We start from the raw sequence: 16,672 nt of genomic DNA, 5'->3' as shown, positions 1-16,672 counted from the left end.
TCATTTTGAAAAATAGAAAATTGCAGGATGTTCACTAAAAAGGTCAATTGGTCATTCAACAATTGGTTTGATTGCTAGTTTTAATGACATAGTTTTCAAGATACTAGAACATCATCCTCTTTGGATTCCAGTCTTAACAGTTTTGCTTGTTATTTTACAGACACTACTTGAGAATTGCATGAAGAATTCCTAGCAACAATGTCAGAGAATTTGAAGAGGAGATTTGAATTTCAAAATTCAGTAATCCAGTCACAGGTATGATATTTCATAATTTTTGGAAATGATGTTAAGAACATAATATAAAAAATAGGAACAGGTGTTTAAATATATTTAGTGAGGTAGCCTCTATTCAAAGTACGTATATGACACCATATACAACCCTGAGATTCACTTTCTTGTGGACATATTCAATAAATCCATAATAGAATAATAATCATAACAATTAGTGAAGGACTGCACCAACATAGGTGTTCAACTAGTTTGTAGAAGTCAACAAACTTTGCAAATATAAAAAGAAATAATAATAATAATAATGATTATAGAAAGACTTTGGAACATGAACAGGGTATACATTGTCTTGATAGTAATTTCCCAGAGTCACTACATAGTAGTATTAAACAGTTAAGGCTACACAGTAATATCTGTGTAAATCTTCAGAAAGCCACAGTACTAAACGCCAGTAAAATAGTCTGAAAGTTCCTAGCAATTAACAAATGAGCGTGCTTGGCTATACCTGTATCTCAGGTTTTGCCAGCTTGAGCTGAGAAAAAATAACTAATAATAATAAAATAAGAAATAAATATTGAGAACATGTGAGGAAGAGTCCTTGAAAGTGAGTCCATTCGTGTAGATATGTTCAATGGTTGTGAGGGCTTTACCCATGTTTGACTGAGCCCTATCCACTTTTTTTAGGATTTTCTGTTCAAAAGAATTTGTGCTTCCATGCCAGGCTGTGAGACAGCCAGGCAATATACTCTCTGCCACACATCTACAGAAGTTTGTCAAATTTTTAGGTGTCATGAGTAGAGGTGCTGCTGTGCACTGCAGTACGAATTCCACAGATTCACTCTTCTCTGGGAAGAACAGTTGCTTCTGTCCAATAAAAAGAAGTTGGTTTTAAGAGTTGGTGGATAATTGTGTATTGGGATGGAGGCCGGTGACTAGCGGGGTGCCTCAGGGATCTGTTTTGGGCCCAATGTTGTTTGTAATATACATAAATGATCTGGATGATGGGGTGGTAAATTGGATTAGTAAGTATGCCGATGATACTAAGGTAGGAGGTGTTGTGGATAATGAGGTGGATTTTCAAAGCTTGCAGGGAGATTTATGCCGGTTAGAAGAATGGGCTGAACGTTGGCAGATGGAGTTTAATGCTGAGAAGTGTGAGGTTCTACATTTTGGCAGGAATAATCCAAATAGAACATACAGAGTAAATGGTAGGGCATTGAGGAATGCAGAGGAACAGAGAGATCTAGGAATAACTGTGCATAGTTCCCTGAAAGTGGAGTCTCATGTAGATAGGGTGGTGAAGAGGGCTTTTGGAACGCTGGCCTTTATAAATCAAAGCATTGAGTACAGAAGTTGGGATGTAATGCTAAAGTTGTACAAGGCATTGGTAAGGCCAAATTTGGAATATTGTGTGCAGTTCTGGTCACCGAATTATAGGAAAGATATCAATAAATTAGAGAGAGTGCAGAGACGATTTACTAGGATGTTACCTGGGTTTCAGCAATTAAGTTACAGAGAAAGGTTGAACAAGTTAGGTCTCTATTCATTGGAGCGTAGAAGGTTGAGGGGGGATTTGATCGAGGTATTTAAAATTTTGAGAGGGATAGATAGAGTTGACGTGAACAGGCTGTTTCCATTGAGAGTAGGGGAGATTCAAACTAGAGGACATGATTTGAGAGTTAGGGGGCAGAAGTTTAAGGGAAACACGAGGGGGTATTTCTTTACTCAAAGAGTGATAGCTGTGTGGAATGAGCTTCCTGTAGAAGTAGTAGAGGCCAGTTCAGTTGTGTCATTTAAGGTAAAATTGGATAGGTATATGGACAGGAAAGAAGTGGAGGGTTATGGGCTGTGTGCGGGTAGGTGGGACTAGGTGAGATTAAGGGTTCGGCACGGACTAGGAGGGCCAAGATGGCCTGTTTCCGTGCTGTGATTGTTATATGGTTAAGAGGAGCAGCCAGTGTTAGAGTGGGCAGCTCAGGCATTGGCTCATAGAGGCTTTGGTACGCAGTGGGGATACCAGGCATGATAGTGGAATGCTTCTTTTGTGGGACGTGGGAAGACAGGGAGACCTCCAGTGACCCTGATGACTATACCTGTAAAAAGTATATCCAGTGAAAGCTTTCTGCCAGATCATGATAAAGATTGGAACTAGATAAACTCCAGATTATTCAGGAGACTGAGGGGTTGATCAACGGGGCATAGAGGGCGGATGCAGATAATTTGGTGACTGTTGGGGTAAAAGGGGTTGGCAGCCACCAGACTAGCTCTGTGGCCGTTCCCCTCAACAACAGGTGTACCAGCTTGTGTCCTATTCGTGTAGGGGTGGTGAATTACCCAGAGGAAAGTCAAAGCGGTCAGGTCAATGGCACTGAGTTGAGCTCTGGTTCAGAAGGGGAGGGGGAGAGAGGATGAGTGAAGTAGTGATAGGGAATTCCATAGTTAAAGGAACAGACAGGAGATTCTGTGGATGTGAATTAGACAACTGGATACTATATTGCTTTCAAGGTCAGGGATGTCTCAGATTGCATCCACAACATTATAAAAGGGGGAGGGTGAACAACTAGAAGTCATGGGTCATATAAGTACCCACTATATAGGTAGGAAAAAGGAGGAGGTCCCGAAGAGCGAATATAGGGAGGTTAGGTAGAAAGCTGAAAAGCAGGTAATCTCTGGATTGCTGCCTGTGGCATGTGTCAGTGAGGGTAAGAACAGGATGATTTAGCAGATGAATATGTGGCTGTGGAATTGGTGTAGGGTGCCAGATTTATGGATCATTGGGATCTTTTCTGAAAAAGTTATGGTCTGTACAAAAAGGATGTGTTAGCTTGATCCTGAGGGGGCAGGATCTTTGCAGAAAAGTTTGCTAGAGCTGTTGGGAAGGGTTTAAACTAATTTGGCAGGGAAGTGGCTACTGGAGTGCTAGGACTGAGAATGGGGCAGTTTGTATACAAGCAGGTGCACTGTGTGGTGTATTGGTAAAGAAGGATGGGCAAATGGTAGGGCAGAATTGAAGTCATTAGGATGAGATGAAGTGTTATAGAGGAGCAAAATCAAAAAGGGTGGTGAACACAGGACTGATGATGTTATATTTGAATGCATGTAGTATACGGAATAAGGTAAATGATCTTGTAGCACAGTTAGAAATTGGCAGATGTGATGTGGGTATCACTGAGTCATGGCTGAAAGAAGATCATAGTTGGGAGCATAACTATGGAAAGGACAGGCAGGTAGGCAGAGGCGTTTGTGTGGCTCTGTTGGTAAAACATGAAATCAAATCCTTAGAAAGAGGTGACATAGGATCAGGAGATGCAAAGTCCTTGAAGGTAGAATTAAGAAACTGTAAGGGTAAAATGACCAGGATGAGAGTTAAATATAGACCTTTAAACAGTAGCCAGGATGTGAGATACAAAGTACAACGGTAAATAGAAAAGACATAAAAAGGGCAATGTTATGATAGTAATGGGGGAATTTCAATTTGCAGGTAGATTGTAAAAATCAGGTTCGTCCTGGGTCACAAGAGATGATATTTGGGCAGCTATCTACAGGGTTGCCATGAGTTGATGACGAATCAATGACACTTAAAAACAACAAAGGGAATTACAGAGGCATGAGAGAGGAACTGGCCAAAGTTGACTGGAAGGAGACACCAGCTGGATTGACTGCAGAATGGCAATGGCTGGAGTTTCTGGGAGCTATTCAGAAGGTGCAGGATAGATAAATTTCAAAGACAAAGAAATATTCTAAAGGGAGGATGATGCAACTGTGACTGACAAGGGAAGTCAAAGACAGCATAAAAGGAAAAGAGGGGCATATAATATGGCAAAAATTAGTAGGAGATTAGAGGATTGGAAGGCTTTTAAAAATCTACGAAAGACAACTGAAAAGCAATTGGGGAGAAAAGATGAAATATGAAGGTAAGATACCCAATAATATAAAAGGGATATCAAAAGTTTTTTCAGATACACAGTATAAAGAGTTAGAGAGCTGAGAGAGTGTATATCAGAGCACTGGAAAATGATGCTGGAGGGGTAATAATGGGGGAATAAAATGGCAAATGCAATGAGTGGGAATAAAGGGGACTTTTTCTGGTTTGCTGCTGGTGACTAGTGGTGTTCTGCAGGGATTGTGTTTAGACCACTTCTTTTCATGTTTGTAAATGATTTGAATGACAGAATAGATGGCTTTGTGGCCAGTTTTCCAGGTTATACAAAGGTGGGTGGAGGGGCAGGTGGTGCTGAGGAAGCAATGAGTCTGCAGAAGGACTTTGACAAATCAGGAGAATAGGGAACAACGTGGCAGATGAAATATAGTGTAGGGAAGTGTAAGGTCATGCATTTTGGTAGAAGGAATAAAGGCACAGACTTATTTTCTGTATGGTGACATAACCTAAAAATCAGAGGTGCAAGTGTACTTGGGAGTCCTCGTGCAGGATTTTCTTAAGATTAACTTGCAGGTGGAGTTGGTGGTAAGGAAGCCAAATGCAATCTTAACATTCATTTCAACAGGACTAGAATATAAAAGCATAGTTGTAATGTTGAGGCTTTATAAAGCATTGACTAGATCGCACTTGGAATAACGAATATTTAAAAGGGCAAAATAGAGTAGACATGGAGATGAGATTTTCTATAGTGGGTGAGTCTAGGACCAGAGGGCACAGCCTCAGAATAGAGTGGCATCCAATTATTACAGAGATGAGGTGGAATTTCTTTTGCCGGTCAGTAGTGAATCTGTAGAATTCATTGTCATTGACTCTGGTGGCCAAATCATTAGGCATATTTAGATTAGTCAGGGCGTCAAAGGTTACAGGGAGAAGGCAAAAGAATGGGGTTGAGGGGGGATAATGAATCAGCCATGATTGACTGGTGGAAAAACCTCGATGGGCTGAATTGCCTAATTCTGCTCTGATGTATTATCATCTCATCACCATATTAAATCTATTTCCCTGAATCTTGAGGCTGTGTCCATTACTATCCCTTTCATAATTGTGTATGTTTCTGTAAGGTCCCATCTCTCATCTTTGTTTTCCAGTGAATATTGTCCCAGGCAACTCAATCTCTCATCGTAGGTTAACTCCCTCATGACAATTTTAGATTTATATGTACATAATCAATATAATTTAATTTCTCTCTTTGCACAGGCTGTAGGACATCTGGTTGCTGCCATTTTAAAAGAAAAAGGGTCATCATCTCTGATAAAATATTCTTCAGATCAGGTTTGTACTTCATATTGTTAAATTTGCTCAGCTGTTTTTAACATTCGTAGTAATGTTTGATATTTTTCAGAAAGTCTGCCTTCATTTATTACTTTGAAGAAACCACACTGAAGTTTTAGTACTGTTTTGATGTAATTAGATATTTTTACATCTGGTATCTGTTTTGTGCATTTAGGAAGCATCTTTTGTGTGCTTGTCAGCAGTGTAATGATTGTAAGGTTTTTTAATGTTGGGGCTTTTACTCCTGTTGGAGGATCTTAATTAATTTTTAGTGATCGAGTAGGCAATATGGTACCCACACATTGAAAGTAATCCAGTGTAGCAGAATATTTGAAATCACATGCAGTGGTGTATTTTTATGAGCACAGTGGAGTGCTGGATTGAATGAATGAGACTGGACCTTAGAACTTGTCCTTTTGCTGCCTCTGCTGGCAACATTCAGTTACTTGCCAAACTTTTCAAAGACCTGTGATGTTTTCTTTATCCTTGGTGTACAATGAATGTCATAGCACTGTAAATGCATCCCCTTTCTTGTGAATTAAAGTTGAACCACAGCTGATAGATAGAAAACGTTATTAAAACTAACCGGGAACAAATGTTGGTATTAAACCGTTAAAATGCTGCAAATAAATAGTATTTAATAAGGAAGTGAATTGGTTCACACGTTGTCTTTGCAAAATTATAAGTTTCTCATCCACGAAGGAGGAGGCAGATCCCTAGGAATGGGAGTTCCATGAAAACAAACACTAAAAAAATCCTACCCACAAATGGTTTGTGCAGCTGCTCAGTTCTGTAAAACAATCAAACATTGTTAAAAATTTGAAAATGATATGACCTCATCAATAGAGTCTCCGAAAATTTTTAATCTTATGATTTTACTTTTTAGGAAGTTATGAATTAATTCATAGTTTAAATTATCAGAATTGATTTAACATTGTGGTTGCTCTCAATTTATATGTTTCCTTTTCTGATGTAGTATGCTGCAGCAATAAGCCAGGCATTTTAGTTGACTATTGTAAATGGTTATTTTTTTTCTTGCAGACTCCTGCATTGAACTTGTTGTGGGAGAAGTGCTGCTGTGACAATGTGGTGGTTCGTACAGCCAGCTGTGAGGCACTGGTTGCCCTCGTGGCACAGAATCATGCCGAATTTAATTATGTGCTCAATGGAATTTTGAATCTGATCCCCTCTGCCAGGTACTAGAAGTAATTAAGTAAGGTTTGGCATAGCTTGTTGATGCAAGACATTTCAGTTCCTTTCAGGAATAATACCCTTTGACAAAGGATTCACTGAAAAAAATTATAATTTAGGGTTTTCCTATTCTCAACTGCCTTGAATTTGGAAAGAGACTTGCTCTGTTGCATGCAAGCAGAAGAGTGCATGACCATAAAGTGCTTTCTTCTAGTCTATATTATCAGATTTAAATCAGATTTTGAGAGTTACTTGCCTCCATACATTGGAAAAACTGACTACTATTCCTCAAAGAACTGAATTTTCTCATAGTAAACACAAAGTATACTGCCGATGCTGTGGTCAAATCAACACATACAAACAAGCTGGATGAACTCAGCAGGTTAGGCAGCATCCGTTGAAATGAGCAGTCAACATTTCGAACCGAGTCCTGACGAAGGGTGTCGGCCCAAAATGTTGACTGCTCATTTCAACGGATGCTGCCCGACCTGCTGAGTTCATCCAGCTTGTTTGTATGCGTTGAATTTTCTCATGTTGCTTAGTGTAGGTTATTTTACATCATGATGGTAAAATGGGAGCTAGTGAGATGTACATCCTTATTATCTCAGTAGTTGGAAGAAAAACCTTTGAAATATGAATGTGTGGTTGCATACTCTTGAGTCACAAAACTGAATTTGAGAACCTGTTTTTTGTAGTTGTGCGAACTTGATCACCTCACTCAGTAGCTCTGGTTCCTTTTCTGATTCAGTGCATGTGGCTAAATAAATCTTCTGTTGCATTTCTTAGGAGAGCATGAAATAATTTTTTGAATGTTTTGTCAACAATGTATAAATGACTGAAATTACTTTCACTTTTAGCTGCAAATTTTTCTAATTTGTATACTTGAACACTACAGAATGGAGAAAGGTTCATCTCTGCAGTATTTTTGAACTTGTCCACCATGGCATCTGGTGATATCACACAATGACCATAAGCCTTTCCTGCTACTCCCATTCCTGACAGTTTATTCTAGATCTTTTCTTTTAAAATCTTTTTATTAATTTTCAAACAAACATAAGAAGGAAAACAGCAAATACAGAGAGCTTGAGAGTACATAATTAATGCTGGGATGCAAATATAAACAGTTAATAACCCAAATATAATAACCTCCCAAAATTATAGTGTATTACAAAAATGGAAAACTGGGAAAAAAACCATTTTAAAAAAAAACAGCTAACCTAACCGACATGGGCTATTGTATCATATCAGGTATACACAGTAGTGTCAATAACTCCACACTTCTATCCAAATAACTAAATGTGATAAGAAGAAGGTTCGGGAAAGGTCATTTTAACTCATATGAAAATGTTGAATAAATAGTCTCCAGGTTTCTTCAAATTTGACTAAAGGGTCAAAAATGACACTTCCGATTTTTTTCTAAACTCAAACAAGATATAATTTCAATGGGAAAACCATTGAAGTGTAGTTGGGGATTAATTTCTTTCTGGTTCAGTAGAATAGATCTTATAGCCATTAGTGTGACAAATGCAGTCATCTGCCGAGCTGAGGGGGATAAACAACTGTTATCCACCATTGGTAAGCCAAAAATTGCAGTAATAGGATGAGGTTGCAAGCTAATACTCAGAACTGTTGAAATGATACCAAAAAATCTTTCCAGCATTTTTGAAAGCAAGGGCAAGACCAAAACATGTGAGTCAATGAGGCTACTTCAGAATGGCATCTGTCACGATTGGATTACATGAGAATAAAATCGAGTGAGTTTGTCCTTGGACATATGAGCCCTATGTACCACCTTGAATTGTATTAGGGCATGTTTGGCACAAATAGAGGAGGAATTAACTAACTGTAAAATTTTCTCCCATTGCTCTGTAGGTAAGGGACATTGAAGTTCTTTTTCCCATTCATTCTTAATTTTATCTGACATCTCTGGTTGTATTTTCATGATCATATAAATGACGGCTACTAAACCTTTCTGATAGGGATTTAAACCTAGAATTTTTTCTGTAATATCAATTGGGCGTGAATTGGGAAAGGACTGTAACATATTATTCAAAAAATTTCTAATTTGTAAGTATCTTAAAAAATGGGCTCGAGACAAATTATATTTATTAGACAGCTGTTCAAGGGACATAAAACAATTATCTGAAAATAAGTCACAAAAACATGTTATACTTGTTTTCCAGATCTTTATTATCTTTGAAAGTTACGTTACAAAAATATTCTTCTCCAATTAATGCCTTTGTTTCTTCCTGTGATCTAGCTTTGAAATATAATTTTGAAGTCATTTAGTACCATATATACTTCTAGACTTTAAGCTTTGCAGATACCCCTTATAAGCTCATCATACATACTTAACACATTTCCCAATTTAAATGCAACAGTTCAAATTGAATAAAAGTTGTCAGATTCTGGAGTTCAGAATGGCACCTTAACTCTTAGAAGTTAAGAACGAGGCATAAAACTTGTTGCTTCATGTTCATTTTATTAAGAATTAATAGGACAAAGGAAAGTTGAAGCAAAGAGGGACAGAAATCTACTACTTGAAGAAGGGAAGCTAAAGAAAGATGGTGCCCAGCACAATACAGCTACTTTAATACTGTAGAGATGAGTAAAATTCCATAGATAAGTATTTTCTGATTGGATTATTCTTATTTAATATGGTAGTAAAAACAGCCGATGAGAAAATACTCATTCAGAACAAAGAAGCTAAAAAGCTCCCAGAATTATACTTTGGACAGCAACTAAAGGCATATTAAACTGTTATGTATATAAAGGCTACTGAAAATGCATATAATTGATTGTTAAACTACAAAGGAAACAACAATTAAAATTAAACAGTTGGATCCAATAAAATCCTATTAGGGTTGAGCTGTTGCTGTTGAACTTGTTTGGCACTGACAACCCGGCTGTTATTAATGAGAATCAGAATCAGGTTTATTATCACCGCCATGTGACGTGAAATTTGTTAACTTAGCAGCAGCAGATCAATACAATACATAATAGAGAAGAAAAATAATAAAGAAAAAGTAAACCTTATTGAGTATACTTTATACAGTATACATACATTGAATAGATTAAAAAATCAAGCAAAAAACTGAAATATTATATATTTTAATAAAAAGTGAGGTGGTGTCCAAGGGTTCAATGTCCATTTAGGTTGGCAGAGGTGAAGAAGCCATTTCTGAATCGCTGAGTGTGTGCCCTCAGGCTTCCATACCTCCTACCTGACGGCAGCTACTCATATAACCCAATTAAACAGTAGTTAATATTTTAAGACAATGTAAGACCAAAGTTCAATGTAAAGTAAGGATCTTAGATGTATTATTATGTTATGAAGTAGCAATGATTGCATTTGACCAGAATATGAAGAAAATGGAGACTTTAGCCTTTAATTAATGCTCCCTAGATTTTGGATGTGCCAATTCAGACTTGTGATGTTCCTTTGACTTGTAACCATTAACTGCAGAATTTGCAGCTTTGTGGCTATCACCTATTCAAAGGTTACAGCATCTAAACTGTGCAACAGTTTAGCTGGATGCACCAGTAGAAGGTTGATTTTTGTGAGTGGCCATTCAAGTTGAAGCTAGCCTGCAATTCTGCTTCTTGCATTAGGTACTGTCAGTCTCCAATTCAGCAAACTCTGCAAGGGATCATTGAACTATGACATTAAATGCATGAGGAGGAATTTGTGGTTTTAAAAAGTTTGGGTCCTGATGTTTTTTTTTGCCATGGGATCCTTTTGCAATCCAGTGAAGCCTATGGATCCATTCAACTTAAGTTGGGTCTGCAAATAAAATCATAAATAAAGCTAAAATAAATATTTGGTTAAATTGACATTTTTTGAAACTCCATACTTTTGTTTGGTTGTTAAGTAATTTGATAAATCTGCAAAGAAATGAGCAATCATGTGTTAATTAAGTGTAGTGTAAGGTATTCAAGAAATTTGTATGCTAAGTAAAATAAGGCAGGTTTTACAATTTATCCAAAGTTTTCACACTTTCAATGGCCTTTAGATGTATTTGAAGAATATATCTCATGATTTTCGTATCACATTAGTGCTGTAACTTTGGGTCATTAGGAATTTTGGGTCTTTTAACGTCAGAAGTAACCCAGTCATGGCTGATCAAGCAATGATGTGTACAGTTAGCATGTGCTGCAGATCCCCATGGACTTGTTCTCTTCATCCAGAGCCATCCTGAGGGTTTCTCTGCTGCCTCAGTGATGTTGCAGATGGCTGTCTACCTCCTTGTACCAGTAGTGCCCAATGCGCTGAGGGCTCTGTGCTGAGACTGTTCAGCAAAACCCCGGCAGCCCACTTCAAAGGGCATGTACTTTGCCTTCCTTCCCTGCCTCTGACGGTCGTTGCCTAGTTCCTCTTATCTGGCAAGCTTCCTGTCATTGGCCTCTTCCAGACACTCCTCCCATGGCACTGACAGCTCCAACAGGATGCCTCTGAGACCAGGAGGATATCTGGTCTCAAGGTGGTCTTGACAATGTGCTGTGGGAACTTTCGTTGTTTCTTCAGGGCAATCATGAACTGCCATTCATGAGCGGGTGCCAGAATCCCTCAAGGTTGCTTTTCTCTAGCTTCCAGTTGCTCTCCTGCTCTCACAAAGCTGATGCTTCGATGGCAGGGTTGGGCTCGTTTGCTGTTACTAATTTTCAAGAAGGTTCCTTCCACGAGGATACCTGGTCACGTCCCCCGTTAGCTGTCTCCAGGAGCTTTTGGGCAGCAGCTCAAAGTGTGCTCCAAGGTTCCTTTCCTGGGACACAACAGACAGTCTGGAGGCATTAACCTTCCCTCAGCTATGCAGGACGGATGGCCTGAGCAAGATGTCTTATATTGCCTGGCCAGGGAACTTGATTTGGTGTGGCTCTGCTCACCAAAGATCAGTCCATGTCACTCTCCTGTCTATGTCTTACTCCCACCTGATCCAAGCTCCTTGCTGCTTCCTACAAACTGCTTTGGTGGCTCTCTCTTCATCCATGGATGCTCTCACTTCCTCCTGGTTGAACTTGCACTTCTGCCTCCTTTTAGCCTTGTCGTACCTGGGTGCTGGCAAGCTTCCCAGGCCAGCTGTTCCTCGGATCACCACTCCCACCAGGACGTTATGACACAGCGAAGATTCAGCTACTGCATGGTCTCTTCTACTCTCCAGTTTCTCCCGGTCTTCACAATGATCTTTGCCTGGGCCACCTTTGGGTCACTGGATTCCTGTATTGCATCATCTCTCTTGCTCTTGTCACCTTGAACTCTTCCTCCAAGGATTTCAAGGTCAGCCACAGCTTGGTGTTCTTTCCATAGAGGGTGCTGCTACTGAGAGTCCTGGGCAATCCCAGCCACCTCCAAAGAAAGCTGCTGATGTTTCTCTCTAGGTTCTTGACAATGGAAATTGGAACTTCATATACCAGCAGTGGCCAAAGAATCAATGCCTTGAATTTGCCAAGTAGGCCAGCCTGGTCAGCTGGTTTCAATCAGCCCTCCAGGTCGTAATAGGTTGCCTGGATTGATAATCTGTCTATCAGGCTGCTGTCAAATACCTTCCCAAGGCTCTTCACTAGCTTTACAGAGATGGTTGGAATGAGTGTTCCTACAGTGTTGAAGCAGAATCTGTCAATGACTCTGTCCTTTCTCAACACCAATGATCTTGATTTTGTGGGCTTGAAACTCATCCTTGCCCAGTTGATGAACTTCTCCAATCCTTGTAGAAGGTGCAGTGTGGAGTATCCTTGCTGTTTCTTTAACATTGTTTTTTTTTGAGGCCAAATTGTTAGCTCAACGCTCAATCTAGCACAGATGTGGAAGGAGCCAGCCAGATTCGAACCTGGGACCACTCACCTTGTGATGTGGATGCCATTACACCACTGGCCAGCTTACGAGGTGCAGGGCTGCCCAATATTTTGCTAGCTGCATTGCATGAGCATCTGCAGACAGGAAGACTGCTATCACATTTGATAACTTCAGTAATTTTGAAACAGTGATGTAAACAATATTTCAGTAGTTCCACTTAATATCAGAGAAAGGATACAATATAAATCCTGAAATGTTTGCTCATTGCAGACATCCACAAAAACAGAAGAATACCCCAAAGAATGAATGACAGTAAAACGTTAGAACCCCAAATCCCCCTTTTCCCCTCTCCCACACACAAGCAGTAGCAAAGCACCAGCCCTTACCCTCCTCATCCCCAACTTATGTCAGCAAAACAGCCTTCAGCGCTCTCCACCCATCGAGTAATCAATAGCAAAGCCCCCAAGAAAGACCATGGTCTGCAGTACAGAAAATCTAATCATTCATCCAATATTTTGAGATATTTGTAGCAACTATAATGTGATATGAAAATATCTGTGACTTATATTGGTGACAAAGTCACAGGTACTGCTATTACTGCTGTGATTTGTTGCTTACATTCATAATTGAAGGGAATGCAAAATTTCAGTGACAGGTTGGTGAAAATAAAGATGTAATTTTTCCCCATCCAAATTCACAGACCCATAAGACAGGTATTCGGCCATGCAGCGCATCGAGTCTGCTCCACCATTCAATCGTGGCTGATCCTTTATCCCACTCAACCCCACAACTCCCTGGAATCTATCCACAGACAAAGGAGGATGCGTTCTGGATACACTGTATGTTTTGTATGTGTGCATTCTTGGGCTGCGTGCTAGAGTCATACATCTTATTATCAGTGAGGGGGCTTTGTGCCACATGTCTTACTGTGGCAGCTTAGATGCTGCTGCTCTATCCATAATAGTTCCTTTATCTACCTTTAAAATTTTGGATAGACTCATCAGTAGGTTTATATGGCAGAAAAGGAGGCCTAGGGTGAGACTCAAATAAAAAACAGGGAGGTTTAACTTTTCCTCATTTAAAGACCTATTATTGGGCTGCCCAATTAAGAGCAATTGTGTCATGGATCAGAGAAGACGTGGATTCAAGATGGGTTCACACAAGCAAAATTCAATTGGTGAGTTATCTTCAGCAGCTCTTCCCTTTTTAAATCCAAACATGTGGAAGAATGTTGAGACTCCGAATGAATGGGTTAACCATACATTGAAAGTATGGGATAGAATTGGGAAAAAAATGAGATCTTCCAAGGACTATATCAAGGACAACCAGAATTGCATTCATTTCAGATTTTCTTCCAGCAAGACTGGATTCTGGTTTTAATACATGGGCGCAAAGAGCCCTGGTACTTGTGGACCAAATGTTTTATGGCAAGGTGCTCAAATCTTTCACCCAACTCCAAACTGAATTCGACCTTGTATCAAATGACTTTTATAGATTCCTCCAAATTAGACATTACCTTATATCACACAAAGAATGGAACATGTTAAAATATGGCCAAACAACTTGGAAAAATTTTGGATAGAGATCATCATGGGTAGGACGCAATCTCAGAAAATTGTATCTTGTGTGTGTGTGTGTGTGTGTGTATATGTACGTATACACACCCCACCCCCCCCGTACGAGTTCCGTTCCTGAGTCCGTCTTTAAGTCAAATTTGTACGGAAGTCGGAACAAGTACATCTGGTATTATTTAGCATCAGTTAGTCAAATGTTTGTCTTAGTATATAGTATATATTTTACCTTTCTATGCATATAAAACACTTAAGAAACGTATGTATTCCAATAATTAAACCACTGCGTTGCTTAGTAATAATTGTAGCTTTAATTGGGGCAGCGCCTTTCACATGCTCCATTTTTCTCACTTTATCCATTATCCTTTAAAATTGCTCTGATCGTTGACCAACTGTAGCCTAAAACTTTTCTAATGACTGATGGCGTTTCACTTCTTTCCAAACACTTTATTATTTCCACTTTATTTTCAATCGCGATCGATTCCCATCAATGGAACAGAAACACTGCAGGCGGCGGCTCCTGAGGTCTGCTGGGTCCTAAGGACCACTGTATTGAAACAAGCTATATGGGACAAGTGGGGGTTGTGCTGGGTTTGGGTATTTGATCATCCACAATATTCTGCGTGGGAATTTAAACTGGAGGTGGCAGTGGTTTTTTTTACGAGGTGGAGTTGTGAGCTCGACATCAACCCAGCCCAGATGGTACGGAGTCACTGGATCGACATCAACCCGGCACGTGAACGGTCAATCACTGGATCAAACTCGGGAAACTCCGTTCTCCAGCTCGGTGCTGATCTCACTGCGCCACCAGCCGACCAGAACGGGGGTTGGGAGGGGGGGCGGGCGGAGTCAGGGTGAAACTTACTAAGAAAAACTTAAGCCAAATACAAAGTTAAACACTCAACACAGTGTCAACAGCAATGACTTCAAATGGCAGACGGTGTTCTCCTTCCTCGGTTTGTAAGTACGAGTTGTCCTAAGTGGGACGTTCGTAACTCGGGGACTACCTGTATGTATAAAAAAAATACAACTGGATACAATGGATAACATGTTAGATGTTAAGCGTAAGTTTGAATTGGAGGTAAATGCCATAATAGAAGAGAAAGAGTGGGCGAGGTCTTGGGAGTCATGGCCTAAATGCTTGACTAGTTAGTCCCAGTTGGAGGGAATTTAGTTGGAAAATAAGGATGAGGTACTTTAAAATCCTATTCGTAATATTATACACAGAAGAAAACAGCAGACTTTTGCTGGGGAGGCTGTGGCCTAGTGGGAGATTTTGCACATATATTCTGGGACTGTCCCAAATTAAGGGAATTTTGGTACAAGGTCACTGAGGAAATGAGAAGGATTTTAGATATTAGTATACCCTTTGAACCTAGTCATTTCATATTAGGCAACGTCCTGCAATCTGCATTAGAGAAGAATAAACTATACATGTTAAAGAGTCTTGATTCTGATTGCTCATAAAATGATAACTGTTAATTGGCTTAAATCTCACCCACCCACTTTGGAACAATGATTACAGAGATTGAAAGAAGTGAACTGTATGGAAAATACCACTGCAAGTTTACAACTGCAAATGGAGTCTTACTTGGAAAGATGGAACTCTGTTATAGTGTACCTGGCACAGTGAAAGGCCCAAACAGGGAGGGGCCTAGTAAAATGTAGGACTTGAGCTGATTTACTGAGGATTGTGATTTTATTTTAAATAGATGTAAAACTGCATTGAGGGGTGATATAAAGTATGTAAAGCATGTGTAAGTTTGTGTTTGTATGTAATGGTATGTATATGCTCTTTGTTTCTTCTTTCTCTTGCTCCTACTCTCTTCTACCCCTGGTATTGTTAATATAGTTATTTACTATTGTGCAGTGAACTGTGGGCTGATAGCCGATGCTTGTTTGTAGATATGTGTTTGTTCAATAAAGCATGCAAGCCTTGCATGCTTCAATCACAGTTTCAATCTTGACATCTAAAACATAGAATACTGCAAACATTCTGTAGGGTAGGCAGCCCTTGTGGAAAGAGGAGTAGTTAACAGTTTTGATTTTGGCATTGTTTTGAGATTAATCAAGTTAGTTTTATTTTAAAAAATACTTTGAGGGAAGCCTCACCCTCTTCTTTAGTCCTGAATTACAAATGGTGAAAAAGTTCTTAGCAGGTGGATCTTGCAGCTTTGGCCTCTGTTCAGTAGTTGAACTCTTGAAAAATGGGCCATGGTTGCTAACTGGAAATGGGATCAAAATCTCAGGAATGGAGCTTTGTTTGCTCTGCTATGAATAATATTTGTTGATATATAACTAGAGAACTTGAGTTGTTGTATATGTCACCCTTCCAAATCTTGAACATGTGCTGTACCACTTAAGGTACCAATGTTGCACTACTGCACAAAGTTCCAAGTTCAAATTTATTATCGAAATATGTATACCATATACAACTTTGAGATTCATCTTCTTCCAGGTACCCACAGAACAAAGAAACACAACAGAAGCAACAACGGTGGAACCACAGAAACCACATACAGCCAGGACCGACAAACATCCAATGTGCAAAAGAGGACACGTCATGCAAACAGTCTAAAAATAAAGTAAACAAACAATGCAGAGAACATGAGCTGCAGAGTCCTGAACGTGAGTCCACAGCTGCATAGTCAGTTCAGCGCTGAGCCGAGTGAAGCTGGT

The 16,672-nt window shown here is 39.6% G+C and overlaps 1 protein-coding gene across 12 annotated transcripts in view; it reads left to right on the top strand.

The window, feature by feature from the left end:
• The window catches only part of focad (focadhesin), a 223,520-nt gene that overhangs the window by 31,697 nt on the left and 175,151 nt on the right, over positions 1–16,672 (top strand). For 11 of the 12 annotated variants that reach the window (XM_059970009.1, XM_059970007.1, XM_059970005.1 and 8 more), the window contains 3 exons: positions 161–255; positions 5,366–5,440; positions 6,482–6,636. In XM_059970009.1, coding sequence (XP_059825992.1) covers positions 199–255; positions 5,366–5,440; positions 6,482–6,636 — 287 coding nt within the window. In that variant the 5' untranslated portion in view covers positions 161–198. Of the gene's footprint in view, positions 1–160; positions 256–5,365; positions 5,441–6,481; positions 6,637–16,451; positions 16,622–16,672 lie in introns of those variants that run through there. The other variant, XM_059970010.1, reaches the window with a different exon arrangement.

The sequence above is a fragment of the Hypanus sabinus genome, chromosome 5 (assembly GCF_030144855.1).
Source record: "Hypanus sabinus isolate sHypSab1 chromosome 5, sHypSab1.hap1, whole genome shotgun sequence".
Classification (NCBI taxonomy): domain Eukaryota; kingdom Metazoa; phylum Chordata; class Chondrichthyes; order Myliobatiformes; family Dasyatidae; genus Hypanus; species Hypanus sabinus.
Note: the sequence above shows the minus strand (reverse complement) of the source record. Positions and strands in the feature narration are given on the sequence as shown.